This window comes from Drosophila elegans, unplaced genomic scaffold (assembly GCF_018152505.1).
Source record: "Drosophila elegans isolate 14027-0461.03 unplaced genomic scaffold, ASM1815250v1 contig_149, whole genome shotgun sequence".
Classification (NCBI taxonomy): domain Eukaryota; kingdom Metazoa; phylum Arthropoda; class Insecta; order Diptera; family Drosophilidae; genus Drosophila; species Drosophila elegans.
In genome coordinates this window covers 15,683,157-15,710,373 of record NW_024545513.1, presented here as the reverse complement: position 1 = coordinate 15,710,373, position 27,217 = coordinate 15,683,157, and the positions used below count along the sequence as shown (strand labels likewise).

At 45.4% G+C, this 27,217-nt stretch overlaps 5 protein-coding genes across 7 annotated transcripts; 2 read left to right on the top strand and 3 right to left on the bottom strand.

Moving 5' to 3' along the window:
- Positions 1–868: 868 nt before the first annotated feature.
- On the bottom strand, positions 869–13,211 carry LOC108137648 (nuclear pore complex protein Nup153). 3 transcript variants are annotated; one of them, XM_017259474.2, is made up of 8 exons: positions 12,810–13,211; positions 12,177–12,718; positions 11,536–12,072; positions 11,176–11,444; positions 6,436–10,894; positions 5,871–6,026; positions 4,874–5,020; positions 869–2,538 (listed from the first exon to the last, which is right to left on the bottom strand). In XM_017259474.2, the coding sequence occupies exons 2-8, from the start codon at positions 12,324–12,326 to the stop codon at positions 1,798–1,800; spliced, it is 6,459 nt and encodes a 2,152-aa protein (XP_017114963.1). In that variant the 5' UTR covers positions 12,327–12,718; positions 12,810–13,211; the 3' UTR covers positions 869–1,797. The 3 variants fall into 3 exon arrangements, with proteins under 3 accessions (XP_017114963.1, XP_017114964.1, XP_017114965.1); XM_017259475.2 differs by adding an exon at positions 3,722–3,789 and having other exon boundaries at positions 2,339–2,538; positions 12,177–13,211; XM_017259476.2 differs by lacking the exon at positions 4,874–5,020 and adding an exon at positions 3,722–3,789 and having other exon boundaries at positions 2,339–2,538; positions 12,177–13,211.
- Positions 13,212–13,728: 517 nt separating this feature from the next.
- On the top strand, positions 13,729–15,733 carry LOC108137692 (inositol polyphosphate 5-phosphatase K). The gene has a single exon (XM_017259565.2). The coding sequence runs from the start codon at positions 14,016–14,018 to the stop codon at positions 15,549–15,551; it is 1,536 nt and encodes a 511-aa protein (XP_017115054.1). The 5' UTR covers positions 13,729–14,015; the 3' UTR covers positions 15,552–15,733.
- A 1,648-nt stretch (positions 15,734–17,381) lies between these two features.
- On the bottom strand, positions 17,382–19,444 carry LOC108137693 (ubiquitin-conjugating enzyme E2 G2). The gene is made up of 4 exons (XM_017259566.2): positions 19,107–19,444; positions 18,958–19,039; positions 18,582–18,841; positions 17,382–17,926 (listed from the first exon to the last, which is right to left on the bottom strand). The coding sequence occupies exons 1-4, from the start codon at positions 19,147–19,149 to the stop codon at positions 17,808–17,810; spliced, it is 504 nt and encodes a 167-aa protein (XP_017115055.1). The 5' UTR covers positions 19,150–19,444; the 3' UTR covers positions 17,382–17,807.
- Positions 19,445–20,155: 711 nt separating this feature from the next.
- Positions 20,156–21,241, top strand: LOC108137691. Its single transcript, XM_017259564.1, has one exon. The coding sequence runs from the start codon at positions 20,366–20,368 to the stop codon at positions 21,071–21,073; it is 708 nt and encodes a 235-aa protein (XP_017115053.1). The 5' UTR covers positions 20,156–20,365; the 3' UTR covers positions 21,074–21,241.
- A 519-nt stretch (positions 21,242–21,760) lies between these two features.
- Positions 21,761–26,613, bottom strand: LOC108137690 (structural maintenance of chromosomes protein 3). Its single transcript, XM_017259563.2, has 5 exons — positions 26,521–26,613; positions 26,324–26,438; positions 26,103–26,242; positions 22,907–26,026; positions 21,761–22,417 (listed from the first exon to the last, which is right to left on the bottom strand). Exons 1-5 carry the CDS (start codon positions 26,533–26,535, stop codon positions 22,205–22,207), a joined length of 3,603 nt encoding a protein of 1,200 aa, XP_017115052.1. The 5' UTR covers positions 26,536–26,613; the 3' UTR covers positions 21,761–22,204.
- Between the last annotated feature and the right edge of the window lie 604 nt (positions 26,614–27,217).

Sequence of the window (27,217 nt, the reverse complement as noted above, 5' to 3'; positions counted from 1 at the left end):
ACCGGAACTATCCAATAACTGATGGTCAAGTTTATACTGAGAAATGTCCACCCAGAATGTTTTGTCATTTTTTATTTTTCGTATGATGTCATCGAGTTCTTTTTGATTTTGGAACGAAGCTAGATTTCCTCCCATCCGTCTACAGGTGTCTGCAGCCATAGATCGATTCTGCCGAACTGAATTTTCAATATAGAAGTTTCTAGAGCCTATCCGCTCGAAAATGTTTCGTGGTGCGGTTTCCCGAGTGACTTCTGTTCGTTTCTCCATTGTGTCCATTAGCGTGTGTATGGCCAAAAGTTGCTCGCCCAGCTTAGTGTTGCTTTTCTCACAGGATGTGCGCAGCTCTGCCAGACTTGCTTCGATCCTGACCAGCCTACTTTGGGTATCCGCGCTCTCCTCGAATAGAGGGTTGAGTGCGGCCAGGCAAAAGGAGCCACACTGACTTGGCGGATCATCAAGGAGACACACCTTTCGTTCTTTATCCTTGGAGGCGCCTAATGAGCCATGCAAACCCGAAAAGGAGCACAATAAGTAGATTACAAGTATTTTGAAAAGCATTTGTAATTAGTACAACTACTCGAGAAGAACGATTTTTGCACACTAAAAATAATTTACTTGTTGAAGGAATAAAGAAAACCCCAACATTGCTGATAAACGATTTTTTGTCCAAGTTGTGATAAACAGTTCCGGTCAACCACACTTATTAGGGTTAAAAATAATTGTTTTCTTCTGCTGGGCGTCCTAAAGTTAATCCGAATTTGCAAACATGTGTTATTCTCAAGGAATTCCATTATTAACTTCAAAACCTATAATCTGAAATGAAATGTTAGAAAAAGCCCTAGAACCCAAAAGAAATGCTCAGCAAATGTTTAAATTATCATACCGCATATATTTACTTATTTACATTATGATACCGTTTCTTTCTCAACATTAAGACTTCTGATTTCCATTTCTGTTATCGACTTAAACATGATCAAATTAAAATTATAATATAATATTCATTGTTTTTTATGAATATATGTATACAAAAAACATGCACATAATCGTAACTGTTTCCGGTTTATATTTTCATTTTCATCTCCATCTCCATCTGCATCTGCATCTGCATTTCCATTTCCATCTTGGCCACCCGTCTGTTTCCAATACCACATTCACTTATCTGTTAGCTATAGGTTTTGTTTGTTTACGTTGCTAGATAGTTGTTGTTTGCTTTAATTTGTTGGCTTGCCACCTTGGCTGCTGCACATTGTTGTTGCACTCCCCTGGGCAACACACAGGTCGTATGTATCGTATATATGTAAATCTAAAATCTAAATTCTAAAATCAATAATCAATAACAAAAACTAAGACTTAATGCAATCGTACACGTTTTAGGCTGCAACCGTTCATTATTTTCTCAGCTCAGCGGGCTGATCACTCTGCGTTCGAAAATTGTCTAAACAGATAATTTTATTTTAATATAATATATAATATATGTATACATAATGTAGTTTACGTTTTGCGCTATTTCTTTTTATCCGCATTTGTTGCAGCACTTTTTCGCTTCTTTACATTTTCACAAAATAATTATTACATAATTATCGTATCGTTTTAAGCATTAGAATCAACAAAAATTAATTAATTTAAAAATATAAGCAATTAAAAATTATATACTTGTCGCTAACGCGACCAGTGCGTAATTAAACCAACGAATTTTGTTTAATTTGCAATCATTTGTAGTATGTAGTATGTCCGCTCCACGAGGACATGATGATGATGCTCCTTGATCGGTTTATAATCCAGGTGATTAATTGTGTCTCAGTCGGAGGCTTGCGGCGGCGTCGTCTCGCTGCAGCTCCTGCGCCGCACCAGCTTGTAGCGACTCCTTAGCACGTGTCGACTTGCGGGTCCAGCTGCTGCTGCTGCTGCTACTGCTGCTGCTACTGCTGCTGATCCTGCTCCTGTTGCTCCTGCTCCTCTGTGGTCGCCAGTTGGCTTACGGCCAATTCTGTTGTTGATTCTGTGGCGTGGCAGTCCCGTTGGTCGGAATATCGAAGGTGGGGCTGCATCAACACCACCACTATCACCATCACCACCAGCATCCACTCCTGTTGCCTCCTGTCCTCTAATCCTGGCAAATTCAGTGTCCGTGCTGCCCCGTCGCACAAATCGATACTTGCTCAGACGTTGCTGTTTGATCACTTGGTGCAGTTCCAATTCCAGCTGCTGGTACTGCTCGTTGAGCCGGCGACTCCGTCTCTGGACGAGGCTTTTTATCTTGCTATTGATGTCTGCTTCTGTCTTGTCTTCCCCCTCTGCTTCACGTTCACGTTCATGTCCAACGACTCCTCCTCCTGCGACCACTGGCATCCCATATCCATATCCAAATCCTAATCCTAATCCTAATCCGATGGCGGCCTCAGCAGATGGAGCTGCTATCTCGACGGCCGACTGCGATGCCATTTCTACCGGGGCGGCAGGCGGCGCATGGGAGCCCGGATCTTGCGACGCGCCATCTGCGAATTCTGCGCCGAGTTGCCAGCGGCTGGCGGATTGAAGCTGCGGATTAATCATTGATTAGTGTCACGTTCAATAACCATCGCTTTTTGAGACTTCTGCGCGGGCGGCGCGGCAGCATTGCGAGAGTATATTCTTGTTTTTTTTTTTTTTTTTTAAATCATTAGAAAAAATCAAAATAAAGAAATAAAAAAAATAAAATACAAAAATTATGGCAACGAAATGGCAAGTGCTGTTGACAAAACGAAACAATGAAACACACACACAAAAAAGATAAACACAAACTGTGGTAGTGGAAAATGACAATAAATCAGATGGTCACAGAATATAGCAAATCTTATATCCTTTTTAGACAGAAATACATATAACATAAAGAAAGTACATAGCACTCCTATTTCATAGATAAAAACATTTAAATGAAAATTAAACAAACAAATAAATTTATGTATTTTGGTGGCTGGCAATCACTTTAGTGACAGTATTTATAGCTAATATTGCTATGGACATTTTTTTTAATCTGAGCCATTAATAAATATTGATTTAATTCATCAGAAAACTTATTTAAAGGTCAATTGGCATTATTATTATTATTATTTCGATTGACTTTCGCTTAAATTTTTATACAACTTTATAAAAATAGCGACTCACTGTGAGAACCATTCAAATCGCTTTTAAAACAAATAAAAACATGTGTCAATTGTATTTAACTATTTTGTTTTTTTTTTTTTTAACTTTTTGCCTCAAAATGCTTACATATATTGACGAAAAGAAAGTAGTGATTGGAGCCCAGGTAAAATTTTTGGCTATATCAATATTGAAAAACAATTTTTGCAAATCTTCTGAAAATCACAAACAAATATAGAAGCAGTATTTTAAATGTTAGTGTAACTTCTGTGTAAATATAAATATAGATTTCCAGTTTTTTTTTTTCACTAAACAAAAACAAAACAAACGAACAAAAACAAATGCCTTGCAAGTTAGTTAATCGTAAATGCAATTTAACGGTTAATAATGCACCTTTTTTTTATATTTTTGTGTAAACGCATGGAGTGTAAATAAAAAAAGTCAGTGTGTGTTTGTGTTGGTAAATTGGCCAATTCAAATTGGGAAAGAGGGAGATAAAAAAAAAAGAGATGCTTGGGTCCTCTCGTGTCTCGCTCGCACCCATTTGGTAGGGATAGGTTCGGCCGCCCGCCAACGGATCACCCGTCTCTCTCTTACTTACGCAAACATATTGGCTGTCGCTGGGGAACCGGCGCTAAATTGGAACGGTGCATTGGCATTCGGCGTTGACTGCAAGAAGAATATTTTTGGTTTGTTTTCCTTGGTAAATTTGTTTTGTTTTGCAAATAATTTTCATAAGCGACGGTTCACGATGGGTTGGTGTTGTGGTTTTTTTTCTTTTTTTTTCTTTTCTTTTTTTTTTGGTTTTTGTTTTTGTTTTTTGGGGGGTTATTTACAAAAAACTTTTATTCACTCTGAATTGAGTGCAAAAAGAAATGATGATGCTACATGAAAAATGATAGCTGGTGTGCGCACTAGTGTGCGTGTGGGTGGGTGGGTATTTCTGGAGTCTGTATGTGTGTGTGTATGTGTGGTGTGTGGATAATATGCTGGTATGCATGTGTGAGTGCTTGTCAAAATATTCAGATAAATTCATGCAAAACAACACTGAAAACAATTGACACAACACATCGTACACAAACTAAATTTAACTAAGCTAGAAAAGTTTGACAAGCCCTACGACACATGCATTTAAAGCCAAAGTTCAAAAGCTACGGAAATGGATAAAATTATGTAAGCATGCGGATAAAGTTTGATGTTAAATCTATATACATAAATGGAGTATGATATGGGAAAGCACGATAAAAATATCTTTAAAGATTCAATACCAGGGTTGCCGCAGAAATCTCTGACAAACTGAATTTAAATTTAAATTCTAAGCATTTTTAGAATACAATACAATTATGTAAAAATATTTTTTTTTTTTGCTCTTAATAGATTTGTTTGCAAACAAAATGTATGTAAACCAAATTATTTAACTTTTGTATTAATTATAATAACTTATTCAAGGCATAACAACAAAAAGAAGTTAGGTTCAAAAATCACATTTTGTGACCAACTAAATGACATTCTAAACTGCAAAAGAATATGCTATCTAATAAAATGATAAACTAAAACTTAAACATACTATTATCGATCTTCTGTTCGATAATAAATGATGTTATATTTGTGCAGATATTCTTTGACACTTCCAATGGCATATATGTATGTATGTATGTATATCGTTGCATATTGTAGTGGAGATTGGCAATAGGGTATTGTGTTTGTTGAGTCGACGGAACTCTATTGGATATTGACCATGACTTCGCATTACCTGCATCTGTGGCGTCGCGGCGTTAAAATTGAACATGGGCGGCGGTACGGAGGAGGTGGTGGCTCCACCCACTCCACCAGCTTGGTTACCAACCGTCGCCGCCGACGTCGAAACACCAAATTGGAAGATGCGCTGCTGCGACTGCGACTGCGTTTCGATTCGGAATCGGATTCGGATTCAGATTCAGTTTCGGATTTTGAGATTCAGATTCATATTCAGATTGATATTCACAGATCCATTTGGTACATTTTCATGTTCATTTAGTTGGTGGTTCGTAATCATAATCATAGGTGGTAGTAGGATGAATTGGTAGTAAAGTTGGTTCGTGCCCGTGCCCACATAGTATTTCAGTTTTCAGTACAGAGAGTGTACATTAAGATTTATGGAAGTGGTGGCGTAGTTAGGGAGTATACATAAATTACATGGTATACGACAATATTTCAACAGTGACAACACGCACGATCGTTTGTGTGTAGAAAGGGTGGTGGTGTTGGAAAAAAGATAAAAAGAAAAGGAGAGAAGAATACAAATAAATATATATGTAAATATATATATATGTAGATAAGTTAAGAGGTAAACTAAATAGAGTAAGTAAGAACGTTCTAAATCAATATAATCGTTCAGAGATACATATGTTATGTTAGGAGGATCAATCGATCGATCAATCGAACGATCGATCGATTGTTAAGCGCATTATTATCATCGCTATAACGCTATAACATAACGGTGGCATGCAAGACGGCAACTAAAGGGTTAAAGGGCAATATGACGGACAGCTACGACTACAACAACCGCACACAAATTTGCATGGATGAAAGTGAGAGAGGGATTGTTCATCACATCGAGCTCAGCTTAGCTCCCCACCTTCGATCATCGGGATAGTTTGATAGTTTAATAGTTTAATATTTTGATAGTTGGATTGTTCGGTCAGGTGGTTGGTTGTGGGTTAAGGCTTATACTGTGGGAATTCTGCATTTGCAATTACATATCTACTTACATCGCCGCCGGCAAGACCGCTGGCCGCCGTATTGGCCGAAAAGTTGAAGGTTGCCGCCTGAGGAGTTGAGCTCGACGCGGAGCCCGTAAAATTGAATGCAGGCTTGGCGGGCTGGGCATTGGTGGTGGTCCCGAATTTAAATGGTGCTCCAGCGGCCTAAAAAAGTCAAGATGAATAATTAGAAAAACTCGTCCCATCATCAATAGAATTGCATTTTATCAAAAACCTTGCTTAATTCAGTTAAATAATCTCCAAGCTGCAATATTTATACTAAAAATCATTCATTTAGAGTTCACTTGATTGAATTATGGGTTTTAATTTAAAATGGTCTTTCTGAATTTCAAATCGAACAATTATTACGGTCACAAAAAGGTGTTAAGTTTAATTTGTTTTTACTTTTATATGTGCCTAATAAAAACTAAACAAAAGAAAAGGTGAGAGCTATTTCTACCACTTTTGCTGATTGAGAATATATGTTCTATATCGGTAAAGCTAACAATATCCACTTTCTTGACGAGATTTTGAGACGTGACTTGGCTTATGGCAAATACAATACAATACTTACAGCTGGCGTGGCTGCTGTTGCTCCGCCAAAGTTAAATGCTAGCTTCGATCCTGGTAACGCTGTGTTGGCCGACGCCGACGCTGCAGCTGCTCCGAATCCTCCGCTTGTGCTGGTGGTGCTGCTGCTGCTGCCAAAAACGGGCGCAGGCGCAGCCGCTGCCATTGGCGTCACATTGCCAAAGATGTTGGCCAGCGGTGCAGCGACTGCGGCAGCGGGCGTGGTGGCTGCCGATGCTCCAGGCGCCACCAGAGAGTTGCCCACATTGCCAAAGATGCCGGCGAGGGCTCCATTGCCACCTAAACTAGCAGCTGCTGTTGCCGCTGGCGTCGCTGCCGCTGTCGTCGCCGTCGATCCGAAGGGTGAGCTGCTTATGCTGGTGGTGGTGCTGTTGCTGGTGCTGCTGGTGGCTCCAAACATGGAACTGCTGCCAAAGACCGGTGCCGCCATTGTGGAGGTCGAGGATGAGGACACTGCCGCCGCACTGGTCACCACTGCTGCAATGCTGTTGCTCTGGCCAGCGGCTCCATTGCTTGGCCAGCCAAAACTTGGTGGTGCCGGCGACGTTCCCAAACCGGCTGAAGATCCAAAGCTGAATGGCTTAATCGCACTGCTGCTGCTGCTGCTGCTGCTGCTGGTTGTGGTCGTGGTCTCCGCTTTCTTTTCACCCCAATTGCCAAAGAGCTGCGGGGTGGAGGTGGGCGCAAAGCTTGGAACTACAGCAGCAACGGCGGCGGCGGCTGCGGTGGTGGTGGCAGTATTGCCACTGAAGCTGGAATTGGAGTTGGTGGTGCTCACCGCTGACCCAAAGATGGAGCTTACGGTGGTGGTAGTTGGTGCCATGGCTGCCGGCGTCTGGCCAAAGAAGAAAGCCCCAGTTCCAGTTCCAGCAGCCGCTGCTTTCGGTTGACTTCCAAAGCTAAAATTGGCAGCCGGAGCAGGTGCTGCCGCCGGCGTTGCTGTGGGTGTTAGAGCAAAGGCTGTCGCAGAGGTCGTCGTTGTTGTTATGGTATTCGAGGAAACACCAAAACTAAGGACTGCCGCCTTGGTCGTCGGCTGTTGGCTACTGCTGGTGCTGCTGACAGCACTGACGGCACTGCCAGCTCCCGATACCGATCCCGTTCCCGAAAAACTGAACATGGGCTTGACAGCCGTGGGGTTCGCACTTGAGCTGGCCGTCGAACTGGACACAGTGGAGGATGAGGCTGGAGCGCCAAAGCTAAAGCCTCCCAAAGCAGGAGTGGTGCTGCTACTGCTGCTGCTCCCAATGGTAGTGATTGAGCTGGCTGTGGTTACAGCTGCTGCAGTGGTTGGAGCTTTGAAGACAAACTGGAGGGCTGGAGCAGCTGCAGCAGCTGGTGCAGCTGTTGGAGCTGTTGAAGCTGGTGTTTCCGTGCTGGATGTGGCCTTCGTTTCCTTGGTGTCCGCCTTGAAACTTACAGTCTTTGGCTGTTCCACTTTGCCGACTCCGAACGAAAAAGTTGGCACCGTCTTCTTGCTGTCCGCCACATCCTTACTCTCCTTGCTCTCCTGGCTCTGACCGAATCCAAATCTGAATTGAGACGTAGCTGGCGCTGCTGCTGAAGGGGCAGGAATGATTTCCGCGGCTGGTTTGACCACCTCTTTAACAGTCGCAAATCCAAAGCTAAACTTGGGCACCAAACTGCTGGCGGGGATGGTCGTCGCACCACCGCTGCTGCCAGATGAAATCGAGATGGCGGATGATGAGGAAGCGGAGTTGGCGGCGGCGGCGGCGGCAGGGTTCAGTTGCTCACAGCAAATGCACTTGAGGCGCGACATATCATTCTGGGCCATGCAGGCATCGCAGTCCCAACTGGCTGCCTTTTGGGCAGCCACCAGCTTCTGAAAACCCGCATCCAGTTTGGGCGCCTCAGCAGCCGATCCCGTGTCGCTCGAGGAACCAATGCTGGTGATAGACGACGATGATCTGGCTGGGGATAGCGCCGTCGATGAACCACACGATGAACCGGACGAGGAGCCAGAGGATGATCCGGAGGAGGAGGAGGAGGAGGATGTCGACGAGGAGGAGGAAGATGCCGAGTTACTCCGTGCCGATTCGCTGCTGGCGCTTTTCGCTTGCGAATTGGGCGTCTGGCAGGCGATGCACTCTGCGGCGCTCGACTGATTCATTACCAGGCACGTCTGGCACTCCCACGTGTTGGCCTTGGGCTTGAAGGTCATACCAAAACCGGATCCCGAGACGGCAGCCGATGTCGAAGCCAAATTGTTTGTGATCAGCGGAAAGCTGTTAACCTTCGGCGCCGCAGTCTTTCGTGGAGTTTCACAGGCAATGCACTTGCTGGCCTCCGCCTTGTTGGACAGCATGCAGGCATCACACTCCCAGGCAGACGAGGATTTCTTGAAACGATCGCCAAAGCCACTGCCCAGCGGCACAATCGCTGGCATGGGTGGTGGAGCCAAAGTTGCTCCCGGTTTGGCCGTCTCACAGGCCACACACTTGTTGACCTCCGCCTTGTTGCGCACCATGCAGACATCGCACTCCCACTCCTTGGATGATTTTTTAAACTGCTCACCGAAGCCCAGTGCTGGTGCTCCGTTCATTGTTGGCTGCACTGGCTGCTGCTGCTGTTGCTGTTGCTGCTGCTGTTGCTGCTTCTGCTGCTCAATTTCATCCAGTGGAGTTGGCGCCGGAAAGAAGAAATTGCGTCTGATATTCTGCGGCTGGGCGACGCAATTCTTTTGCGAGCCACCAGACAGCAGTGGCATGGGTTCCGCAAAGCTAAATGTGCGTTTCGCTGACTTGCCACCAACTGGGGCAACGTTTCCATTGGCAGAAAAGTTTACAACGCTAGCCGTTGGCTGTGGATTAACTAGGAAGTTGGTCAGCTGCTTGGAGTTTGTAGTGATGATGCTACTGCTACTGCTGCTGCTGCTGCTGCTGCTTATTTTGCTCTTGTTACTTGTGGTTGGGAGCGTGGAAGGCGGTTTCGAAGAGTCCACCACTGGCACCGTCGGTTTGATGACCAAATCGAACTTTGGTGTGCTGGCCATATCGGGGAAGCTGATTTGTGGCAGATCCAGCGGCAGGGGTGCCTCCTCCAGATCCGCGCGTGGCTCCTTGCTGCGCGTCTGGTGTGAGAGTCGCGAACGCATCTTATTGGTGTGCTGACTATGACTGGCCGGCTGATCCACCGGAGCAACGAGTGGTGGCGGCGCCGTTTGATTGGCCTTCTCTTGGCTGTTCTCCGTTCGCAGAACGCGCGTGTTCTGGCTGTGCATCAGATCGCGTGAGTTCTGGGTGACGCGATGAAGGCGTCGGCGTTCCAACAGCTGCTGCATCGTCGGCACCAGCAGTTGGCTGGAGCGCAGTTCGGCCAACTCGTTGACAGGATTGGCCACCGGAGCACTGGCAAACGAGGGACGTGGATACGGTGTAGCCGACGTACCCTGACGATGCTGGCGACTACTTTGGTGCTCCTTGAGGGTGCTGCCCATGCGTTTGACATCGATCAGGGGCGTGGAGTAGCTTTCGAGCAGACTGAGGATGCGTAGTGTGGTGTTCGACAAGCCGGAACTTGGCTTTTTGCTGTCACTCTGGCCGACTGATGACTCCGAAAGGTTACTGCTGGTCGAGGGTCGCATGTCCACCGGTTTCATGCCATAGCCCATAACACCGGATAGGGATCCCTGCAGCGTATGCGCCGGTGAGCTGCCGGCTGAATTAATGGCCAACGTTGAGGAGGCAGCAGAGGAGCTCAAATTGCTGCGACTGAAGATGCGATTGTTCGCGGAATTGCCGCCAAAGGTGGTGCGTCCCTGGTAAAAGGGCGAGCTGGAGGCAGATGCAGACCCCGAGGTTGAGGCACTGCGACTCAAGAGGCGACTGTCGCTCAGCGCCGATGTGCTGCCGTAAATGGAGGCATTGAAGCGACGACGCTGATTCAGTGAGTTCAGAGACCACGTGGAATTGCGGTGAGCTGGTTGGGCGGTGGCGTTGCTTCTGTTAAATATCGACTTGGTGCTCTGCAGATTGCCATAGAATTCCAGATTGCTATTGCTGTTATGATGCGAAGGTCGCAGTCCATCGTGTCCTTCGCTATTATCGTGGTAATCGTTTATATCGCCCTCGGACTGCGAATCTCCGCCAGCTGCGCCTCCTACTCCTCCTCCATCTCCACCTCCTCGTTCGACCACTGCCGACAGTTCGGTTCGTCTTGATTTGGACTTGATGACATTGTTGTTATTATTATTATTATTGTTGCTTATGTTGTTGTTGGTCTTGCTGATCCTCAGTAAATGATCGAGGCGATCTCCGTCGGCACCAGTTCCCGTCTCGTCCATGGTAAGATCACGACGATGAGTTCGGTTGCCCAAGAGCGAGGGTCGCTTGTGGTTGGGAAGGCTGGAGGAGATGGAGAGGCTGTTGTGGCTAGTTGCGGCGCTGCTGCCGCCGAAAGGTATGTTCAACGAACGGCGTATGCTGAAAAGATTCAATGTTTTGCATAAATAGCTATATTACGCTTAACTTGTAAGGTCAAAATGGCAGGGTGACTATTAAAAAACGTATTTAAAAAGAATTCTTTCAAATATTTATCTGTTTAAGTGTGGTAGTTTTAAAAATCTTCATAAGTATGAAATAAGCTTTTAGAAAATCAATAAGGTAGCATAGATAGGCACAGAGAAATAATTTGTATAAGATGGCCATTTCAAGGGATCATTTTAGCTGGAAATAAGGATGGGAACTGGTCGTGAGTTACCCACCTGTGCGGCAGATCCCCTGTACTGCCCTCGGCGGCTTCGTTGCCCGTGAAAAAGTTGTAGGCGGGCTCGCGTTGCCGTTGACCGCCATACAAATTGAGATGGTTGCGCCGGTGTGGAGCCAATTGGATGCTGCTGCTGGTGCTCCTAGACCCCGACATATGGGTGGAGGAGGAGGAGGAGGAGCTGGTGGCGCCCACGAGTGGAGCAGCGGGCGTGGATGACAATAAAGGCAGACGACGCATGTTGGGCAAGTTGACGGTGGTCTCCAGCTAAAAAAAAAAAAAAAAAAAAAAAGAGATTAAAGATGAGGTGGTGGTAAGTGGTAAATGTAGAAATGATTCGAAATGTGCGAGCACTCACCTCCAGACGTCGACGCTTGGGCTGCACGGCGGCGGCCTGCAGGAGATTTTCCTGCTCCTCATCGTCGTCCTCTTCGTCGCCCTCGTCTTCCTCCTCCTCCAGGTCATCCTCCTCGACCTCATCATCGTCGCCGCCGGCAGCGGCAACTGCCTCGCGTCGCTTGCGCAGCAGGAACTCATTGTACTCGCTGCGCCGCGTCTGCTCATCCTCGGCGGCCAGATCGTGCTCGGCTATGTTGTCGGCCAGGGCCACCTCCTCGTAGTTGAGCCCTCTGGCGTCGGAGCCATCATCCAGGTCATCGGCCGCATCCGCATCCGCTTCGGCCAGCATGATGCGACGGCGTCCACGTTTCCGTTTCGTGGCGGTGCGTCCATTGGACTGCCGTGGCTGGCGGAGATTTGCGGATGAGGATGAGGCGGCGGCGGCGGCAGTGGCAGCGGAGGATTCGGGGCCTCCTTTAGACGATGGCGAAAACCAGCCGCTGAGGGAGGCGGGAAGAATGCTGGATACGCGCTTCTTCATCTTGCCTATGATGGACTGCAAAGTGGGATGTGTGTGTGTGTGTGTGGTTGTGTACAAGGATTTGGATTAGGTGTCATTTGGATTCGGGAACACGAGTTCCAGGCGTCGACTGTACTTACGTTGTTGTTGCCGCCCGAGTGCAGGGCTCCCGCCGAGGATTCATCCTCCTCCTCCTCCTCCTCTTCGGGCATCTCTCTTAGCGGCGTCAGTGGATGCAGTTTAGTCAATTCCGCTTGCGAGGATTCTCTCTGCTCCTGTCCATCCTCCATTATGCCAATTCAAATTTTCGGTTTCTTTTTTAGCCGGCGAAGCAACGGCACAAAAGAGAGACACAAAAAGCCAAAAAGAAGCGCCGCCGCACACACAACAACAAAACGTGAGTAAAAAAAAAAAAGAAAAAAAAAGGAGCACACACTGTTGCAATTCCTGCCCGCGAGTTCGTGTGTGTGTGTCGCTCGCTGACACTCTCTTTCTCTCTTACTCTCTTTCTGTCTGTGCGTGTGTGAGAGTGTGAGTACGCTTACGCACGCCGTGGTTTTAAAATTTTTTTTTTTTATTTTGTAGTTGATTCGTTGAGATTTCACACACGCGGCGATTTTTCAAAAACTATTCTGTTTGACTCCACAAACTGGGTGGAAATGCTTTGACAATTTTCTGAACACTGTAAAAGTAGAGGCGGGAAAAATGATTTGGTACCAAATACGGGCAAGGCGTTCGGGATGGGTTCTTATTGTTTGCTGAGATTCCCTTACCCCTTTCCTGCATTCCGCCTGTATTCTTTTTATTTTATTTTTAATCGCCGGACAGCACCGCCTGTCCGAATTTTTATCGCCTCCCTTTTGTCTTTGTGCTTCTTCCGCCTCGCACACACTGCTTTCGCAATTCTTCGCTTCTCTGCTTCACTCTTCTTTACACTAACACACACAAACGCGCGCTGCGAATCGGTACGAATTTTGGCATTTTCCTGCGTGCAAATTGCACGCACTTGTTTGCAACTTTAGCTCCGTGCCCGCAATCAAATTTTCAATGGCTGCGCACATATAACGCCGAGCTGATTTGTAAGAAACGAAATTAACACTTCACAAAAAAAGCACGATTTGGGAAAAAACGCGTGTGAAGTGACGAGTAAAAATGCGGCGAGTGGCAGTGTGATCGCAGCCGTGGCCTCTGAAAAATACCAATGGCTGAATAAAAAAATATACCAAAAGCATAACATAAATATACTGCGAAAACATTTCGAACGAGTATTTCAAATAATTTCAACGAGTGCCAAATGTGGCGGTAAAATTTAAAGTTCACAAATTTGTTTTATTCGCATGTAATGACATATTCTTGAAAAAAGATTGAGCTACGAAATTACGTTTGCTTGGGAAATAAAAAGTTGATATATTCAACGCACTAAAAATACAACATATGGGAATTTTTGGATCATTGAAAACCATTTCAAACAACATTTCGTAATATTTTATTTTGTATTTACAATGAAGCTAAAGCATTAAGAAAGCAAAAATAAAGGCGCAAATATCCAACCCAAATAAATAAAGTAATAAAGTTTTTTTTTAATTAAAACTAATGAAACATTATCAAATTGGCGCCTAATATACCTCATCGTCTTCCAATCGATAACGATATTTGTGTAGCTTATCTAGCCATCGATATCAAAATCGTACCAATCGCTCAAGCTAGTTGTTATTGCATTGCACAGGTGTTGTTGTTGTTGTTGCTGTACTGGACTTGGATTGGCAAACAAGTGTTAAAACAATTGTGTGCAATATTTATTGTCGCAACTACCGCGCTCGTTTGGCCAACGGAAAAAAAAAAACGCAGATTAGGGGCGGTAGCAAACAGAACATCGGTTTGCACAACAAACTCAATCAGTTGGGTAAACAACAGCTGCGAGTGGCCAGCCATTGGGTTATCTGTTCATCTGGATTGGATTTCTGCACAGAGCAACCGAAATGAGCCAAACGGAGGCGACCAAGACGACGACGATGAGTTCGGTGGATGAGACGGCGGCGGCGGCGGAGACGGCGGCGATGGGCAGTGGAAAGCAGCAGCTGGAGACGTACCGGGTGTACGTGGTCACCTGGAATGTGGGCAGTCGCTTTCCGGATAACATATCGCTGCGCCAGCTGCTGGGACTGCAGGATGCAAAGGAGTCGCCGGAACAATCGCACCACCTGCCCGACATCTATGCCTTGGGGCTGCAGGAGGTCAATGCCCAGCCGCAGCAACAGGTGCTGGGCCTGTTCAAGGAGGATCCATGGACGCACAAGGCCAAGGAGCTGCTCCGCGCCTACGACTATGTGGCCGTAAAGACGGAGCAAATGCAGGGACTGCTGCTCAGCATGTTCGTGCGTCGCCGTCACGTCCAGCATCTGCAGGACATCGAGGCGGAATACACGCGCACCGGTTTCGGTGGCATTTGGGGCAACAAGGGTGCCGTCAGCGTTCGCTTCACCCTCTACGGCTGCGGCCTGGCCTTTGTGGTGGCCCACCTGGCCGCCCACGATCATCAGCTGGACGAGCGTATCGAGGACTACAAGCAGATATTGGAGCACCATCATTACCATGTCAAGCGGTATCGCGAGATCTACGATCATGACTATGTCTTCTGGTTTGGCGATCTCAACTTTCGGCTGCAGGGCGGCGACTCCTCAACGGAGGTGCGCGAGCTGTTGCGCGACGAGGCCAACCACGAGGCGCTCATCCAGCGCGATCAATTGTTCCAGGTGCGCGAGAAATCGCAGCAGGCCTTTCAGTTGCTGCAGGAGCGTTTGCCCGCCTTTCCGCCCACCTTCAAGTTTCGCGAGGGCACCTCCGAGTACGATCTGAAACGGCGGCCGGCCTGGACGGATCGCATCATGTACGCCGTGCAGCCGCTAAACCGCCAGCCTGGCATGCAGCTATCCATCGAGCAGTGCTCGTACAAATCCCATCCCGTGTACACGATCAGCGATCACAAGCCGGTGACCAGTGACTTTGCGCTGAAGCTCTATCCGAATGTGCGGGCGCCGGGCGTGGTCTTCTCACCGCTGACGCTCTGGAAGATTGGCGACGAGAATACCGTGGAATACCGCAAGCAGGCGGAATTCGAGGAGGGTCCCAACGACTGGATTGGCATCTATCCGGCGGAGTACGCCAGTCTGGCGGACTATGCGGCCTATGAGTATGTGAATCAGGCCGAATCGCCCGCCTCGTCGGACTCCAATCACGAGGCGGATCCGTTCGATACGCCAGCCCATCATCGTCATGGTCGGCACCATCATCGAAACCGGCAGCGGCTGCGCCGGCACCAGGAGGCCAATGCCCAGGAGCAGGTGCGTCTCGATTTCGCCGACGATGTGGAGCTGCGGCATGGCGAGCAGTATCTGTTGATCTACTTCCGCAGCACCGGAGTGCGGGGCGTGACCAGCCTGGCGGGCATCAGTGCGATCTTTGTGGCCGAGAAGCGACACGGCTCGCCCCATCGGACGGAGTACCATGTGGACTAGCTGGTCGAGGCCCTCGACATCCATCTCCTTTAGTCACCGCTGTGCAGCTCTTATTTCTCTGACCCCGTGTTAAGTTTGTTTATTTGTTTGTTTGCTTGGCTGTTTGACTGTTGACTCAGCGTCGTCCAAACCAAACACCCAAAAATACGTTTAAATGTAATTATACAATGTTACCCAACCAATCATGTTTGTGTTACTACTACCACCACCTTTCCAATCTTTACCAACCCCCCCCCATCCATTTTGAATCCTGCTTCTATTTTGCATCGATTCTGTTGTCATTTTGTTATTTTTATTTGCACAGTGTCATGGCATTAGATTTTATATTATTAACCGGTTTCGCAAAGGTTAATTGCGCCGCTCACTGTCACACACTTAGGCTATGACACACCCGCGCACAGTGGGCCCAAAAATAATGACCATTTCCAAATTGATTGGGTGCACAGCTCAAGCTTTGAAATCGAAAAGAAAAAAGATTAACCAAGCCAAATGGATCTACAGTCTGTAAAAGTGATAATTTTGAACTTTCCCAAGTGAAGGATTCGAAAAAAATGCTGATATTAGCGGCGGCATCAAGATTAATGTACGTTGATTATTTTTTACCAACTTTAAATAGTTTAAATGAATTCTTTTTCATACTTCAAAAATTCATTCATTAAATTCATTCCTTAAGTGGTATTTTGACAAAACAGAAACAAATCAAATATAAAAAATAAAACACAAATTGGGGGAAAGTTTGCCAAGAAAACTTTTTTTTCAGTTTTCAAAATTCAAATTTAAAACTCTTTAAAAAAAATACAAAAATTAATTTACGCATTTAAAAAACTAAGTTTGAATTTAACAAACCTTTGACCACTAAAATATCAAATGCTACACCACCTTTTATAGTTGAATACCAAAGTTTTTTTAATTAATTTTTGAACTATCAAATTGAACAATTAATGAGAACAAAACAAAAAACGGTTTTTATACCCGTAACCATAAAGACTTTTATAGGAAAGCGAGAATTATGCCCAGATGTATTGTGCTATAAAAACTAATCCATATTATTGATATGACCAATTTTTAGCAAATCATAACGTTAGTTTTTATATTAGAACTGCACTTTTATGATAGTGGTTAAAAAGTTAGACCACCAAGAAGTAATTTTATTGCGTTAATTATAGTTGGTTATATGACAACCGATATGCAAAGTCAACAGTGGGCCACGCAAGTAAATTAATGCCCACTGTGCTTGGCAATATGGAATGGTGCAGACTTTTTATGGCCCGAAAACGAAGCATAAATTTATGCGGACTCGGTCAATTGAAATTCGTGTGGCTTAATAACCTTCAACAACCATTAGATAACTATAACTACTTTGACCACACACACACACACACCCGTAAACACTTATCCAACGTATGAAAAAAACACCTACATATATACACAGGAAATATGCCTTATCAAAGTGTACATTAATCAATTAACTTAATCAAGTGAACAAATTTACAATTGTGTAGTAAAATGTATATGAAAACGACGATCGTTTGCTTGTGGGATTTCGGTTAATGATCGGTTGGGAACTATATTTAGTGCAATATGTAACCACTTTAAGAACCCATCAAACGGCCTAATAAAACATAAATAGCTAAATGAAAACCTTTTCTTTGCCTTGAGGTATTTTGCACCATAATTAAATCTATATATAGCTTTCTATATATGTAAGTGTTTTTCCTATTTAACGTTTGCGTAACTAAACTATAACCATTGATCTCTAAAAGAGCCCATGAAGTTCGGCTGCACCTGTAAAGATATATTAAAGTAATAGTATTTATCTGGCACAAAATGTAAACATAAAAAAAAAACATTTATTTATGGGAAATAAAAGCATTTTTTCTTTACGAACTTTTCACTTATTTCAGACCTCAGACCTTCCCTCGCGACCAACTATCAATAACCCCTCGTTACAGATCCTCTCAAGCAGCCAGGGATCGTTGCTGCCGGAGGATATAAGTTAAGAGGTTGACGAACTGCTGCCAGGTGGTTAGTTGACAGTCGATTTTATTGCTAGGCTCTTGATTTTTTTTTTGCTAATTTGAAACGTCTTTTGTCGGTTAGCCGGATGGTTTTTTTTTTTTGTGGGAGCTGTGCTTTAGCATTTTCTGTGGGGGCGGGGGATTGGCGCAATCTTGAAATCGTGTTGGGCTGTGAAGATTGGGTTGACGACGGTGGCGGACATGGTCCAGTTGCAGTTCCATTTCCTCCGTTAATCATCTACGGCGGCAATCCGAGGGTTTTGCGCACCAATCGACGGGCGATGGCGTTGAACTCTTCTCTTCGTTCGCGCCACATAATGGCGGCATCGACATTGGCGCCACTCTCATCGTTGGGTTCTGTTGGTTGAAAACGAGGTCATTAGTTGGCTGATGGTACAAGAACTAGGCATTCTTTCTATTGGTGTCGCGTTTGCTCATGATGCTAAGTGAACAGAAAGCGTAACTTGTTAATTTAACTCACTTTTTCTTTTGCCATTTTTGAACATTGTACTACAAGATCAATGGGCAAGTGAACAGGCAAGGTAAGTGATTTAGTTCACTTGATACTTTGTTCATTTAACGTGTTCACTTTTCCACTGTTCATTTGTTCATTGTGCGACAAGTTCAGTGGGTCAGTGATCAAGGTAAGGTAAGTGAACTTAAAAAAAGGAGAACATTTTGTATGCTATTACGATGTTTACTTGATATTTTGTTCATTTGTTCACTTTGCTCCGCACTTAGTTTGTTTACTTTGACTATATTATGAATAAGATCAATAGGAAAGTGAACAAGGTTAATGAACCCTTTTTGTTAAGTTGTTCACTTGATCTTTTGTTTAGTGGTTCTCTTTGCTTAGCTGTTCATCCGTTCACCGGGACAAGCTCAATGAGATGGAAAAGTGAACTCAAAAAGTGAATAAATAAACCAAATGAGGTAACAAGTGATCACTTAATACCTGAGCCAGTGGGCAAAGTGAAATGAATGCTTTAGGCGAATCTAGGTGACTTCTTACCCGCCAGCATGCTGACCACGCTGAGCAAGATCTTCTCGACGCTCTGGACGGGACTCCAGCGTTCCGCGGACAGTTCGTAGCCCATGGGATCGTCGCCAGGGGCGTGCAGTATTGATATGCAGACTCGTCCATCGGCGAAGATGTTGGGATGGAACATATCACAAGTGAATTTCATTTTTGGCGGACTCAGTGGGTAGTCGGGTGGAAAGACGAGGCGGGCGGGAAACACGCCGCCCTCGAAGCAAGTGCCCTCTGGTCCGCTGCAGAAAAAAAAAAAAAAAAAAAAAAAAAAAAACAGAGCAAAGGTTAAAGGGTAAATCTGGGTTTTCCAATATCCAGGTCATTGGATCCGCATGGAAATCCAAACTCAACTCACGCAATCAGTGCCTCCCACTCGAAGAAATTGTCCTCGCTGATGGGGCCGGCCACAATGCCCTCGGGCGGGTCGAGTGTTAACTCTGGCGAGGATTAGAGTCATGAAGCCATGAAGCCATGTCATTAAATATTCGGTGGACTTTGCCTTACGTTTGTATTCCGCCATCAGGCGACGCAGCGCTGATCCAGCCATCCCCGATATCCTCCTTGGTTGCTCCTCTAATCTCAGTCCACTTCGCCACCTCCTTGTCCACCTGCTCCTCCCGTTACCGTTCCAGATCCTCCTGTTCCACTTGTCTCGACGGCGAGCGCGCACTTTCCAGTTCTCCGGACACCGGGGTCAAATGCAGACACGTCGTAATAAACTCAAGCCTTTACTTTCCTTTCCCTTCGCTTCGCTTCGTTTCGTTTCGTTTCGTTTATTTATATTTTATTTATATTTTTTATGCTAGTATGTGTTTTGTCAATGTCGTCGAGCAAAAAAAAACGAAGTTAACATCGATTAAAATGGATTTTTGACTTTGCCGTTGATGGCAATCGATGTTTTAGTGTGACCGTGTTTCGAGAACTATAAAATTTATTTACTGTAAATTTAAATAAATTTAATACACAAATTGGACTTTACTTAAATTTTTTAAACTTCAAGAATACTTTGCATATTTAAATACTCTTTAATTGCTAAAAAAAATTATTTTCATCATTTATCTTGCACTGTGGTATGGTTAAACGAAATTAACATTTATTTGAACTTCTAATAAAAAATTATACCTAAATTCAAAATAACTTTAATTTAATTTATTTTTTTTAACATTTATTTTAACTTCTAATAAAATTGTATCTGAATTCGAATTAATTTTGTTGAAGATATAATTTTACTCAATTGGAATAAATCAAAAATGTTATTATTACTTATTAATTATATGCAGTTATAATTTATTGTGCTACTATTTGGACAATAAATAGTACATAATTGAAAATGTTACTGACGTTCGAATACTTTTGCTTAAAATATAATTTTATTCAATACTTTTCATTGGATTAAGCTAATCCTTATGTAAATAGCTTATTATTTATATACATTCATAATATAATTAATGTATCACTATTGTTAAGAATAAATAATTAACATATAAATTAGTTAGAATAAGCATTGCTTAATTTCATTTTAAAATGTCTGTTAAAAGAGAGCGTGTGATTTTTGTAAAGACAATAAACGGTCCCACTAATTCCAATTGGGATTAATAACAAATGTGGAAAAATCTTGGAAATTAAGCCACTAAATCCGCTTGCACTTTGGCACTGGGCAGCGGAGCTTGACCGCCGCCGTGGGACAGCAATCTCCTGGCCCCAAACCACATTGGGAATCTCCATTTGGAGCTATAACCGCCGGCAACCGGCTTCTCCACACCATGGTTATCAGCAGCAGCAGCAGGAGCATGCCGCCGGCCAATGGACCCGTGCCAGGTGGCAACGGAGGCTCCTCCCGCCTGTCCCTGTGCCTCATCCACTTCGTGCTCGCCATCATCTCCGGCTGGGGATTGAAACGTAGCACCGGCAGCCAGGCACTGGCCGCCTTTGGGATCTACTTCGGGCACAGCCTGCTATGCCTGCTGCGGCACACGCATCCCAATCCGGGTGCAGTGCAGCGACTGCTTTGCGACAAATCCCGCAGGTACTCCTGCGTCCTCTTCGTCACCCTGGTGGTGGGTGAGCTGCAGGCCATAAATCCGGCCACCCGGATGGCTGACTTCTTCGGTGCCGACTGGGAGCGCCTGGCCTTTGGACTCTGGACCATTGTCCTGGCGCTGGCCGTGACCAGTTTGTGGTTTGGCGGAACGCGCAGTTCCCTTGGCGCCACGTTCATCAAACTGGATGCCGCCCAGCTGGGTCTATGCGTACTGTGGAATGTCCACTGTCTGTGGCGCATCGCCCTCGTCGACGAGCACTGGTGGTCACTGGGTCTCGCCGGTCTCGTTCTGCTCAATCACTTTGTGCTGTGGCGCCTGCCGCTGCACTACAACATCACCCAGCTGGAGGTGGCCACCGTGGGCATGTGTTTCAGCACCATCTTTGCATTGAATGCGATCCAGGAGCAACTGGATGCGGTGGCCAGCTGAGGGCAACTCAAGTCGGGCAACCGGGGACGGGGACTGGAGCCCTGGTTGTCCAGGTCTAAGGCACACCTTCATATTTTCTACGATTCATTATTAATCACTAGCTAGCTAGCAATGTTGTTGAACAATACGTTTGTGTAATAAACCAGAGTTCTTGGTTTGAAGCTTTAATTTATGTGTTAATTTTGTCGTATAATTTGTAAACTCTATTTAAAGTTCAAAACCAATTTGGGAACTATTAAGCCAACACTAAAATAGGATAAGTCGACCTCAGGGAAATTATTTGTTGGAATACTTTGTTATAGTTTATGTTTCATGAACTTAAAATACTCAAGATCAAGTTGAGTTCAATTTCTTTGTATCATTTTAAATGATAAGTTAAGTTAAATATTTTCCAATTTATTTTGAAATCCTTGCAAGTTGCTTGTAAAACACAAAATAATGAGTTTCATAATTAGAACATACCCTGGAATTTACTATTTATGAACATTATCGAGATTAGATCTCAAACTTCTAATTCTAGTTAACAATTTTCTAAATTTATCAACTGAAGTCCCCTGCAAGCTAAAAATACGTTTTAATTATGAAAACTCCAGGAAAGAATAATTAATAATCTGAAAAATTACTTTTATATTACGCAAAAGCGTAGTTTCTCATCAATTGACTTTCATAGGAAGACACAGATTTTGATTTGTTTTGCATACGCTTTTTAATACACATTTTGTTGCTTTAATAATAATAGTTAAAACTATTTCTCTATGCGCTTTATTACATATTGATCTGGGTTTTGAGTTGCTCAACTCTCTCCGGTTTTCCCCGCTGCCCGCAGTGTTCCACGCAACGAGCACCGATGAAAACCGAAGGCCGAAGACTAACACTCATATATGTTAAGGAAAATTACAAGTAGCAAGTATACATAGATCGAAAGAATGTGAAAAACATAACCTTAGGCCTACGAAATAAAAATAATTGATCCGGATCAGCCGGTTGGGAAGGAGGAGCTTGGGTTTGGGTTTGGGATTGGGTTTGCTTATGGTTATGGGTCAGAATATTGATGAATGATGAATGATGGATGGTGGGCTGGGTGTGTGTGTGTGTGTGTGTGTGTGTGTGGTTGTTTGGCTGGCCAATCTCCTAGGCATGGGTGCTGTCGTCCTCGACAAAGTCCTTTGCCTCCTCCCGGGTCACACAATCGATGTGGCTGACCTTGTTCCGGAACCGCACGCCGTAGAACTTGTGCGCATTCTCCAGCAATTCCGGCCGGAACGTCGTCGTAATGAACTGGGCCGTGTCGCTCAGCTCGTGGATCATGTCCGCCACCGCCTTTCGATGCATTGCATCCAGGGCCTGCACAAAAATAAATTAAAATTAGTAATGATGAGCACAAACAAGAAAGAACGGCTATAGTCAATTGCAACCTAGCTAGCCAAAATTTTCAAATATATCTTTACTTTTATGCTTAATAATTCTTAAATAATAGTTAGATTTTGAATATTTTTATATGAGTCGATAGGTATTGCCCAGATAAACAGATAAAGTTCAATAACTGATTGACTTTCCCGATTTGTAGGCATGGCCATAATATTTATAATAAATAATGCGTAGGCATAAATATAATCATGCTTCATGCTTCATGTCCCAAATCTCTAGCTTTTATAGTTTCCGAGCTCTCGAAGTTTATACAAAGTCTGCTACAGATCGAGATCAAGAATATATATAATTTACAGGATTGGGAAACGCTTCCTCCTACACGTTACATACTTTTCGACAAATATACAATATACAATATACAATATACGCTTTTGCTCTATAATTAGGGTATTAGTTTTGCCTCACCTGATCTATTTCATCGAAAAGATAGAAGGGAGCCGGATCGCACTTTTGGATGGAGAAGATGAGGGCCAGGGCGACGAGGGACTTTTGCCCGCCGGACAGCTGGTTCATCTCGCGCATCTCGGCCTCAACGCCGGTGAAGGAAACACGAATGCCGATGCCCGTGAAGGCATCGGAGTTCTCCACCTCCTTCTCCATTTCCTCGCCGTCGTTGTCCTTGGTCTTCAGGATGAGATAGCCGGCGCCCATGGGCACCAGTTTCTTGAAGACCTTGGTGAAGTTCTGGGCCACCTGGCGGAAGGTGAACTGAATGGCCTCGACCTTTTGCATCTCCAGCGACTGGATGAGCATGTGGATCTTCTGATCGCCAATGTCCAGCTCCTCCTTGCGCTTATACAGTTTCTCCTTTTGCTCGGAGAAGCTGAGGAACTGATCGAGGGCCTTCTTGTTCACATGATTGTACTTCTTCAAATGCTGATTGGCCTTCTCCAGCTCCTTGAAGATGTTCTTCAGCGAGATGCGACTGTAGGCGGCATCCACTTGCGGCACCGCACCCAAACTGGCTATCTTCTCCGTGCACTCGTCGATCTTTTCGTTGAGCATGTTCTCCTTGGTGGACCACTTCTCCAGCTGCTTGGAGTCCTTGTTCAAATTCTCCTCGGCCTCCTTCTCCTTGCGTACATGCGTCTCCAGCTCCAGTTGCAGCTCCTTCTGCAGTTGCACCGCCTCGGTTACCCGCTTTTCGATCTCCTCCAGATCGGCATTGACCTTCTTGATTCGCTTCTCGGCCGAAACCAATTCCGTTTTGCAATTGTTTAGCTTGCGTTTGCGATCCTCCACGGAGATCTCTTGCAGGGCCTGGATGAGTTCATCACGTCGCCGGAAGAGATTGTTGATCAACAGATTGTCCAGCTTGTTTTTGCGCACCTCGAACTGCATGCGCTGCGTGAAGGCCTCCTTGTTCTCCTGATTCAGACGTCGAATGTCATCGTTTAGCTGATCAATTTCACGCTGATCCTGCGACGACAGCGTGGACATCAGCTCCTGCTTGAGTTCCGCCTCCAGGCTGGACTTGGTGCTGGTCATCGACTCCAGCGAGGCCTTGCACTGCGCCAGCGAACGCTCCTTGGGCGCCCGATACTGTTCGATGCGCACCAGTTCCTCCTTCATCAGCCGAATCTCGCCCTGCACCTTCTCGAAGACATCCTTCGACTTGCCCTGCTTCGTCTCCGTTTTCTGCATCTCGGACACAATCGAATTGATGTTGTTCTCGGTGGACTTCAGTTCGTTGCGCAGTTTGCCCAGTTTCTTTTCAAATTCGGCTATCTGGCTGGTGTATTCGGTGCGCTTCTTTTGCATCTCCAAACGGGAGCGTGATGTATTGAAATAGCCACCGGTTAGCGAACCCTTCGACGACACCTGATCGCCGTCCAGGGTCACGCAATCGAGACCCGTGCTCTTGGCCAGTTCGGTGGCACGTTCCAGATTGCGACAGATCAATGTCTTGCCAAAGATGTAACGCAACGCTTTGTCGTGCTGCTCATCGTATTTCAGCTTCGAGATCATCGGTATGGAGTCGGGATCGTCTGGATAGTCGTGAATTTTCACCTGTAGACGATTGAGCGGCATGAAGGTCACCTCGCCGGGCAGCTTCAGCTTGTTCATCTCCTTGAGGATCTGGGTGCCCTCGTATTCGGACTCAACAATGTGATGGAACAGTCGATTGGCGGCCGTCACCTCGACGGCCGTGTAGATGGTCTTGTCGCAGCTAAAGTTCTCGATGACGGGTCCATAGTAGGCGCGTGCTATCTCCGCCGATTGCCCGCCACGCTCCTCGAAGCTGTCCAGCACTTTGCGCACCGAGTCACAGCCGTTGAGGATCGGTTTGCCGGCCATGCTGCGCAGCGCTTGATCGGCACGCGATAGCTCCTCCTTGTGCGTCTGCAGCTGTTGCGTCATCTGCGTTTCCTTGCGCCACAGTTCGTTGCGCATGGACTGGTGCTGGTCCTTGGTCTTCTTAAGCTCATAGTACTTCTTGTTGTGCTCGTCGATTTGCAGGCGCAGTTGCTCCAACTCCGACGAATGCTCCTCGATCTTCTGGCCAAGATCCTTCTCGGAGGTGGCATCTTTCTTGAGATCCTCCACCAGCTTGGCATGATGGTTGATCTTGTCGCGCGTCTGTTTGCTAATTGACTTTAGCTCGTTGGTGATCCACTTGTCGCGATCCTCGCGTGACGAGAACTGCGATCCGCGACCCTGCTTGGCATACAGCTCCTTGCGCTTTTGCTCCTTGAGCTGCAGTTCGCGGGAGCAGTCCTCCTCCTTCCGCTTCATTGCCTCATATTTGGGCTTCACGTCGTCCAGTTCCTTTTCGCGTTCCGCTATGGTAACCTTGAGGTTTTTGAGCTCCTGGTCGGCGCGCTCCTTGGACTTGTTGTCGCCCTGCACCTCGTCGTTCAGATCGACGATGGTCAGGTCCAGTTTGGTCTTCTCGCGCAGCAACTGCTGCTGTTCGGTCATCAGGACGGAGCGCTCCTCTTTGGTGCCCTGCACCTTCTTCTTGGCCTCCTTTAGGTTCTTTTGCACATCCTTGATCTTCTCCTGCGCCTTCTGGATCTCGATGTTGTAGATCTTCTTCTTGTCCGACGACGATTTGCGCTGCAGCTGCAGCTCTTCCAGCGCCTTCTTGGTGTCCTTCAGCTCCGTCTCGTAGCGTATGTACTCGAGGGTGCGCCGCGTTTTGTCCCACTTCTGGTACTCCTTTAGCTCTTCCTTCTCCTCCTCGAGCGTCTGCAGTCGATCCTCGATGGTCTTCAGATACTCGCTGATCTTCTCCACCTTGCTGTCCGTCTCGCGCAGCAGATTCAGTGACTCCTCCTTCCGTTCGTCGTACACCCGCGTTCCTGCCACCTCGCGCAGCAGCTTGAGGCGATAGGAATCGGCGGCGGTGGCCATCTGGTTGATCTTGCCCTGCTTGACAATGTAGTAGGGATTGGAGCTGGAGAAGCCGGCCGACTCGAGCAGATTGACCACCTCATTGCGCGGCACCACCTTCTTGTTGAGGAAATACTGATCCTTCTTGGCCCCAATCACGCGCCGCAGGAAGATCTCCTCTTTGTCGATCTGGAAAATTGTTTGCGATTTATTTTTTCATTTACCAAGTTTGGATGGTGGTTTGTCCAATCTAATGGCTACTCACCGGCACCCGGTTGTCCGAATTGTCGAAGATGATCTCCACATAGGCGGAGATGACGCGGGCACCGGTTCCCTCGTGGAGAAGCGACTGGCGCTGCTCCGGCCGCAAGTGGGTGAACTCATCGCTCAGCACGAACTGGATGGCTGCAAAACGAGGGAATCACATTGAATATATGTATGTATGGATTGGCTATGGACTCTATGCCATATGTATATGTAGTGTACCGTAGAAGAAGTTACTCTTTCCGGAGCCATTGCGTCCGACCACAACGTTGTGGCGCTTGTCGAATGGTTCCACCACCGTCTGGTCCTTGTAACTCTTGAAGCCTTGTATAATAATCTGGAATTTGGAGCGTGGATTTGGATTGTGGACTGCCGGTCATCACTGGACTGTGCCGGACATGGCCAGCAGGCTAACTCACCTGCTTGATGTGCATTTTATTATAGTAGACTGCGATTTTTGCACAAAATCGCGCTCTTTTTGTTTACAACAAATACATAAAAATAAGTTGACTGATGATATCGATGTATCGATGTTTTTCATTTTTGCCAAACATCGATCAAAAATTGGCAAACCGATGTATATCGATAAGCAGTAAACACAAGAGAAAACGTTTTAAAATTATTTTTACAATATTCAAATATGAAACTAAAATATTAAATAATAGAAGACCATTTAACAAAAAGCACGTGAGCTATTGATGGAAATATATGTAGTTGAAATATAAATTAAATTAATATTTATCTAATATTAATACATAATTGTTAAACAACGTACATTTTTAGTTGTTAAATAATTTCAAATTTATACATTTTGCTGCCATTTCCCAAAAACCAAATTTCCACACAAAATACCGTAAAAAATACTACAAGAACGCGTAATGGGAACTCTGGAGTACAGTCTCGATTTTCCACTGGCGAACAATTTGAATTATTCCGATACGTTAGTGAAGCATAGTGAAATTAATTGATAGGAACATAAAATAAAAAATATAAAATTATATCACGGTTCATAATAAAACCTTTCATGTAACTTTATCTTTAAAATTGAAGTTTTAAGCTAAATAAAAGGGAAATCAAGTGAATGTAAAATATGTATGTTTATTCCATGTATATTTC

Excerpts from the sequence above, each read along its gene's own strand:
- LOC108137692 (XM_017259565.2), top strand. The coding sequence starts at position 14,016 with ATGAGCCAAACGGAGGCGACCAAGACGACGACGATGAGTTCGGTGGAT.
- LOC108137693 (XM_017259566.2), bottom strand. The coding sequence starts at position 19,149 with ATGGCTGGATCAGCGCTGCGTCGCCTGATGGCGGAATACAAAC. Across the intron at positions 19,040-19,106 it reads CCTGATGGCGGAATACAAAC|AGTTAACACTCGACCCGCCC; the intron begins GTAAGGCAAAGT and ends AATCCTCGCCAG. Across the intron at positions 18,842-18,957 it reads GAGTGGGAGGCACTGATTGC|CGGACCAGAGGGCACTTGCT; the intron begins GTGAGTTGAGTT and ends TTTTTTCTGCAG.
- LOC108137648 (XM_017259474.2), bottom strand. The coding sequence starts at position 12,326 with ATGGAGGATGGACAGGAGCAGAGAGAATCCTCGCAAGCGGAATTGACT. Across the intron at positions 12,073-12,176 it reads ACTCGGGCGGCAACAACAAC|TCCATCATAGGCAAGATGAA; the intron begins GTAAGTACAGTC and ends CCCACTTTGCAG. Across the intron at positions 5,021-5,870 it reads GCGGTCTTGCCGGCGGCGAT|TCGCAGTCGCAGCAGCGCAT; the intron begins GTAAGTAGATAT and ends ATCGAAACGCAG.
- LOC108137691 (XM_017259564.1), top strand. The coding sequence starts at position 20,366 with ATGGTTATCAGCAGCAGCAGCAGGAGCATGCCGCCGGCCAATGGACCC.
- LOC108137690 (XM_017259563.2), bottom strand. Across the intron at positions 26,243-26,323 it reads AAAGAGTAACTTCTTCTACG|CCATCCAGTTCGTGCTGAGC; the intron begins GTACACTACATA and ends CTCGTTTTGCAG. Across the intron at positions 26,027-26,102 it reads ATTCGGACAACCGGGTGCCG|ATCGACAAAGAGGAGATCTT; the intron begins GTGAGTAGCCAT and ends ACAATTTTCCAG.